Source organism: Pezoporus wallicus, unplaced genomic scaffold (genome assembly GCF_028554395.1).
Source record: "Pezoporus wallicus isolate ANWC-B61680 ecotype Strahan unplaced genomic scaffold, APGP_CSIRO_Pwel_v1 contig_3489, whole genome shotgun sequence".
NCBI lineage: Eukaryota > Metazoa > Chordata > Aves > Psittaciformes > Psittacidae > Pezoporus > Pezoporus wallicus.
Genome location: NW_026635093.1, coordinates 1,346,780 through 1,353,796, shown reverse-complemented (window position 1 = coordinate 1,353,796; position 7,017 = coordinate 1,346,780). Strand labels below are relative to the sequence as shown.

At 43.6% G+C, this 7,017-nt stretch overlaps 1 protein-coding gene across 2 annotated transcripts in view; it reads left to right on the top strand.

Moving 5' to 3' along the window:
* Positions 1-429: 429 nt before the first annotated feature.
* AGL (amylo-alpha-1, 6-glucosidase, 4-alpha-glucanotransferase) overlaps positions 430-7,017 on the top strand; it is a 36,419-nt gene continuing 29,831 nt past the window's right edge. For both annotated transcript variants that reach the window (XM_057402167.1, XM_057402176.1), the window contains exons 1-5: positions 430-489; positions 869-1,018; positions 3,125-3,335; positions 4,214-4,380; positions 4,828-5,031. In XM_057402167.1, coding sequence (XP_057258150.1) covers positions 937-1,018; positions 3,125-3,335; positions 4,214-4,380; positions 4,828-5,031 — 664 coding nt within the window. In that variant the 5' untranslated portion in view covers positions 430-489; positions 869-936. The remainder of the gene's footprint in view (positions 490-868; positions 1,019-3,124; positions 3,336-4,213; positions 4,381-4,827; positions 5,032-7,017) is intronic.

The following is a 7,017-nucleotide window of genomic DNA, read 5'->3' as shown; positions in this document are numbered from 1 at the left end:
CCCGTTAAATCACACGGAGCGTTGGCCCGAGCCCCCGGTGGCGGGCGGCCCCTCACGCCGTGGTGGGGGCTATGGCTGTAAACGCAGGGGCTGGCCATCGGCTCGCTGCGCGTCCTGGTGCGCTCCGAGGTCCGGCTGGCGGAGAGCTCAGCCCGCCCGCAGCCGCACCGGGGACGGAGGTCCCTCCTGAGGCAACTCTTCCCCCGGGGCGCGCTTCCAGCGGCGGGGTGGGCCCAGCCCGGCCTGGCGGGCCCTGGGCTCTCGCGGGAGCTGCGCAGGCGCCGCCCGTCTCCGTGCGCGTACGCCGCGGAGCCGATAAAGTTTGTGTCAAGAAAACCGAAGAAAAGGGAAGGAAAAAGCGCGGTACTGCCGCGGGCGAGTGCGCGAGTGCCTGCCCGGGCCCGCACTGCCGCTGCCCCCGCACCTCCCGCCCCGGCTTCTCTCGGCCTCGGCGGGGAGCTGCACCTCCGCCGCTCCGCGGGCCCGCTCGTGAGTATGGAGGGGCGGTGAGGCGGGCGCCGTTGCGCGCAGACAGCGCGGCGATGAGGGGCCCGGCAGTACCGGGGCGGGCGAGCGCAGTGACAGGTGTCAGCCCTGCCCCCCCGGGGCTCTGGCTGCGGGCCGGGCCGCGCTGTGGGACGCGGAGCGCACCCGAGGTGCTGCCGGCGGCGGTGCCAGGGCAGGGCTGGGCGCCTCCTGACAGCTCCCTCGCACCCTTCTCCCTGCCCTGCAGCGCTTCGTCCCTGCGCTCCCCCGGCGCTGGGGAACATGTAAGCGGGAGCGGCGGCGTGAGGCGTGCCCATCGGCCGCCGTCCCGCGGGGGTCGCCGCTGACCTGTGCGGGTTTTGTTTGTGTTTCCTTATGGCAGGGCTTGCTTTTCCGTCCCCGAAGTGAGTTTGCCGGTGCGGGAGGAGCTTCGGGCAGCCGGCCGCAGCCATGCTGGCCGGTAAGGAGACGCGGCTGCTGCACCTCGGCGAGATGGAGAAGCTGGACAAGACTCTCTTCAGGCTGGAGCAAGGTAGGTCGGGGCCAGCGGCCTCCTCAAACACTGCTTGCATCTCCTTCTCCTCGCGGGGTGTCCCTGGGACCGGGAGCTCACCACCGCCTTCGGGCAGCAGTGGAAAGGGAGATCAGCCTGCGGTGGGGTTCGGGTTTTGCTGCTGCCGGTCTCCCGGGAATGAAGTGCAAAGCATTTATAATGTACTGACGTGACTCCAAAAAGCCTTTATAAATCCAGTGTTTATCTGCAATCTGTTATGTTGCACCCTTTATAATTTTGAAATATATCAATAATGGTAATACCTTGCAAAGTCTGAGGTAACGTTTCAGAATGTGGGCTCTTTAGGTCCTCCTGAATCTTAAGTTGCCTGTCAGATGTCTTAGAGCTGTGCTGTGTTAGTGTTCCGGCTGCCTGCTTGTAAGATCTTAATGTTCTCTCTCTCTGAAAGTGTTCTTAAGCCTATTTGGAAACACACACCACAAACACACACCTCCAAAACCCTCTAAAAAACCAAACCAAACAAGACCCACATCCCCACTAGTTGGTCCACCATTATGCTGCTCAACAAATTCAGAATATAAAGCTAAAGCCGTTTCTAGAAACCTTCTTTAATGATGCAACGAATCTTACTGCTCATGAAATTTTGTAGGATTTATTACTTCATTTTACTGATCTAGGAGCCTAATATCAAAGTGTCTTAGTGAAGGAGTAAGATTTTGGCTCTTAGGAGTAAGTCTTTTCTTCAACTGTATGGATTTCAAAGTTTCCTGACAGTCTGAGCTAAGGAAGTGTCAGTAATGAAGATGTGCAGAGTTGACCCTAACCTCTGTTTTTATCTCATTGTGTGAGTTTTGTTGGAAGGAGTCACACATTGCGTGGCTATCAAAGTGCTCTGCTGGTGGCAGTCACTGAGAGGGCAGAGCTACTTTTAAGCACAGCTTTCCTGATGTCAGTGTAACCGTTACAGGAAATAAGATATCAATGGCATATACCCCTGTCTTCTAATTTTAGTAATCCCTGCAATGAAATGTCAGGACAGTGCTGGGGAGAGGCTACTGAGCCTTCCAAAAGTGGGTTGTTTTTTTTTCTGTTAAGGTTTTTTTTTTCCTCTGTAAATGAGCTTCATTTTATCTGACAAACATAAAGATCCTAAAGCCACTGCTTTACACAGTGGGATTTTGTGCAATGGTCATTATGTTAGTAAGAGGAACTGTGAGCTTGGTGAGACTTACATTTAAATGTATTCAGACATTGAATGCTGAACCCATGAATTGCTCTTTTTCAACTTAAGATAGTGAAACTTGCCATTGTTCAGGTTTTTTTAAACTTTATAATTAGTTACCTGTGTATTAAGAACTTCCTCTTTTTGCAAATCCTCAGGTTTCTTTTACTCCCAATTTTGTAGACTGCTCCAGCTAGTAGGTGGTTCACTACAGTTAACTACATGGCTGGCATGTAATGTAGTAAAAGTTACTGTGCAAGCACTTACACCTGTTCCAGTCACTTGAAGGGGCCCTGTACTTAGCCATGCACACGATGGTGGCCCTCTGCCTGAAGGTGGAAACTGATTCTGAAAGCTATTGATTAAACTGAATAGTTCATTTCCAGCTTAACAGACTACACTATGGGTTTAGTACCTAATAGTTTAACTTAATTTTGTCCCCAACATGAGTATCTTCAGCCTAAATACTGCTCTTTCTATGTATGTGTGAGCTGCAGCAGGTATGCAAAACCCCCTTTGGTTTCTTGAGCTCTCTGAAAGTTTAGCAACTTTCTTGTATGCTGTAGATGGCACAGAAGTATATATCATTCTAAAATTAAAAACATAAGGAATTTAGCCTTGTTTAGTGAACCCTCAATAAAGAAGGAAGGGATTTGAAATATTTTCTGTTTTGAAATGTGTTCAATGAGTTGAATAGTGCCATCCATATAAGTAAAGGACTATATGTAACGTGCAGAGAACAATGTTAAGAAAGTAGGGAGAGGTAATACTGCAGAATTACATCATTCTGCAAAATTCTTGGCAGATATGTTCATGCCCTTTCTTCTTAATGTCATATCAAATAGTGATTTTTAATTACAGAATAGAAATATCTTCCTGATAAAGTGTTTTTATCTCTTGAGGCTTTGAACTACAATTCCGACTGGGCCCAACTCTTCAAGGCAAGCCTGTGACTGTGTACACAAATTATCCAGCTCCTGGAGAAGTATTTGATCGCCACAAGTTCAGGACGCTATCGTGGCACAATCCCACAGGAAAAGAAGATGATTCTGACAAATACTGCAAGCTGGATCTCCAAATTTCTGGGTCATACCAGTACTATTTCAGTCTCGGGTAAGTGAAATTATACACTTGCAGCCAGATGCAGTTTGTTGCCTTGGTTTACTTTTTAACCTGAAGAAACCACAGTTAAGAATAAAAGCATTTTTTAAATGCATTTTTCAAATTGCAATCGTGGGGCCTCTCTGAATCTGCTAGTGAAAGGCAGTAGCTGTGGTGCTTGTTTAATACTTTCTGATGCGTAGATACTCTGGAGAATACACAGAACAGACTCTTGGTGACTGCTGGAGAGCCAAGCCATTTTTACAGGTTTTCAAAGTCATCGGCATTCTGAGTATTTGGATGATTAATTTGTACTTTCTTCACTGACTTTGAAAGTTGCTTTCTTTCTAGAAAAAGGTTCTGGCATTCTTTACTTCCCACTCTTTATTTCCTTCTTTGTTTTCACAGGACAAGTGCAGAAGTTATACCAGCATCTGTAATGATTGTAGTCTGGTATTCTGAGTTGGGTGGTCCAATTCCCTTAAGCTTAAAAGGGCATTTAGCTCTGGGTATCTTCCCAAAGATGGTGCTCTAAATGGAGACTTTGTACAAAAGATGGGCAGCCTTGCTTTCTTTGTGTCTGTGTTTATCCCACAAGGAGGTAGAAGTACTCTGCCTCAGAAAATAACAAGGGCATCTCACTTTTGCAGAGAGTTTAAAGCTCTGTATCGCAATTGTACTCTTGTAAGCCTAGTAGAGAGAAGATGATGCCTAAGAAATGAACATCTCTTCAGGTGCCCTGCAGTCCTGTTCCCCACTTCCCCCCAGCCACTGTACTGGGTTACTGTGGTTTTGAAATAGTTGTGCTTGTTGGATTCTCCTTCTGAAACTGGCTGGTACAATGGATGTTTACCATACCTATGAAAATGTTTGGGTTTTTTTTTCCCTAGAAATGAAAAAAGTGGTGGAGGTTATATCGTTGTGGATCCTATTTTGCGTGTCGGAGCCGATAATGATGTGTTACCTTTGGATTGTGTTACCCTTCAGACGTTCCTCGCTAAGTGTATGGGACCGTTTCATGAATGGGAGGATAGGCTTAAAGTTGCAAAAGAAACAGGTAATGCTCAGACATGTATTAAAGGATATACTTTCATCTTCTGATCAAAACCCAGAGGTACGTTGAAGAGCCTCAGTGGGAACAGCTCATTTGTTCTTCAGTTTATAGACTAAATATTTCCCACTAGATTCAATTCAGTTAACAGATTCAGTGAAATGATTAAAATATTTGAGGAGGTGTAAAAATTCAGGGATTTCCTAAGATGGGAAACCTCTCTTGTTTTATTGTTTTGATTTCAGATAGACTTGGAAGTTTTTAGAACTGACAGGGTCATTTAAAGCTGGTGTTACACAGAATTTCAAGGGGAAGATTTAGATCATTTTACACTGGTTATTCCAATCCTTAGCTTCAAGTACGTGTTATAACTGCGATTTATTATGCTGCTTTCAATTCACTTTGGATGAGATCTTTTTTTCTTACTAAATAAATTGCTTTTTTAATATGTAGGTTACAACATGATTCATTTTACGCCGCTGCAGAAGCTTGGACTGTCAAGATCATGTTATTCACTGGCTGATCAATTAGAAGTAAATCCTGACTTTTCAAGCCCTAGTAAACAGTGCACTTGGAGTGATATAGGAGCTCTTGTGGAAAAGCTGAAAACTGAATGGAATATGCTTTGTGTCACAGATGTAGTCTACAATCATACTGGTAGGATTGTTTTGTGTGTGTTTAATAACCAGATTGGTCCTATAATTGTATTTCATTATTTACCTTAACTTCACTCCCTTGAAACCATCTTTTAGTAGCTGTTTTAAGCAACTTACTTGTCTCTGCCTTTGAATCTCTCAAATCCAGGACAACTCTCTACAATTATAACTGATATGTCTCTGTAACAGTGTAAAAGAATTCATTATTGTTAGTGAAAGAGTGAATAGAGCCCTTCTTAAGAGAGAATTAATGAGCTGTTCATGTGTCTGTATTTTTACAGTATGGTTATTTTTATGATCTGCAGTGTGCAGCTCCTACATAAATGAATGGCATCTGCAGTATGAATTTTTTGGTGAACATGAACTGAGTACTCTCTTGCTAGACAGGAGATTATTCTTGTAGCTGCTTAAAAGTAACTGTCCAAATTTGGATCTAACATGCAGACAACAAACAATAGGGACAAGAGGCTGGGATTAAGTTATGGAGGAAATGTTACAGCTCAGTTTGTGTGTGTGTGACATAGCTTTGTTTTTTTTGGGGGGGAGAGGTTAAGCATATATAAGCCAATGCACTGAAGGCTTTACTTCACTGCTTGAGGAGCAGCAGGTTTTGTTCAGTGTGATCTGATAAAACTTACAGTACTTCATCATTTGTAGTTTTGCTGATTACTTGGATAAGTTCGCTTTGATTATGTTTATAATGCACTTGTCATTTTACACTGCAATCCTAAAGATCATACTTCTTCATAGCAGAGTACAGCAAATAGTTATGTATGTTTATGTTGCAGTCCTTTGAGGCTTAAAAAAACCTAGTAAGAGATACCTGTGAATTTGAAATTCACTTTATTTGCTTTAGTTCTTTGGTGTTGACTGCTGCCCAATATTCTTATCAGTCTGTAATGCAGCGTGGGTCCTGTGTTTGCCATATCTGTTTGCTGAGAAGTTACTAAGTATAGTTATTGGCTCTGTGTCTGAGGGAATTTTAAATCAGTTAAACATGAGGCCTTTTAAACATCCTCCCACTTTCAGATCAAAAACTTCTTGCATTTCACCAACTGGGAAGTCCAGTTTTGTTCGCATGTGCTTGAGATACTGTCATCTTTTCATTGTGTGTATATGCATGCTGTCAAGGAAAATGTTTTTATGGACAGAAATACCTAACTATTAGACTCCAAAATATGCTTGAGAAGAAAAATATCACTTTATTGGCTACATTTGTAGAAGGGCTTTTTCAGGTTACATTCAGAGTTTGAAGTAACCTTCATTGGGATGGATGATTGATTTGTACTATGGTAAAAGGATGTTTAGGTGTTTAGAAGTCTCCTAACAGGATAGAAAGATGTCTGGGTCCTGACTTAACATCATTAAGCAAGAACTACTTTGATGCCTTTGTTTCCTGCTTTCACACTTTTAAATTCCTATTTCCTGGCCACCTTTGTTGTGTAGAATCAAAACCTCTTGATTTACAACAGACTCCAAGCTTAAACATCAAATTTGGCATAAACAGAAGCATATGCTGAGAAATGTGTCAGTAAGCAATAATGTTGCATATGCCTGTAGAGCTTTTTTGGGGTCTTTTGAAATAAGAAAATAGGCAAGTAGTTTTGGGGGTTCTTTTTGTCTGAATCTCGATTAGGTGGAAGTTTAACTTTACTTTTGTTTGGTTTTATTTAACAACAATTTCTAGTAGTGAAATTAGTTCATTCCTGCACATTAGGGTGGTTTAATTAGCCCCATTTGAATGGAAAAGTCACAAAATGTGTAGGCAGTTACTTAGAGCAGATGATGAATACTTGTACGTTGTTATTAATTCTGCAGAGTGTCTGCATTAAAGCTTAAGTTGTCTCGAGGTAAATCCTCTAATGCTGATAATTCTCACAGCTCATGACCCGTCAGCCTACAGTGGCTGTATCTGTTGGTAGTCCCTGCATTCTAGTTGAGACCACTGTGTAAAAGTGGGAGTGTTTCCCCTCTGTTCCTGCTGGAA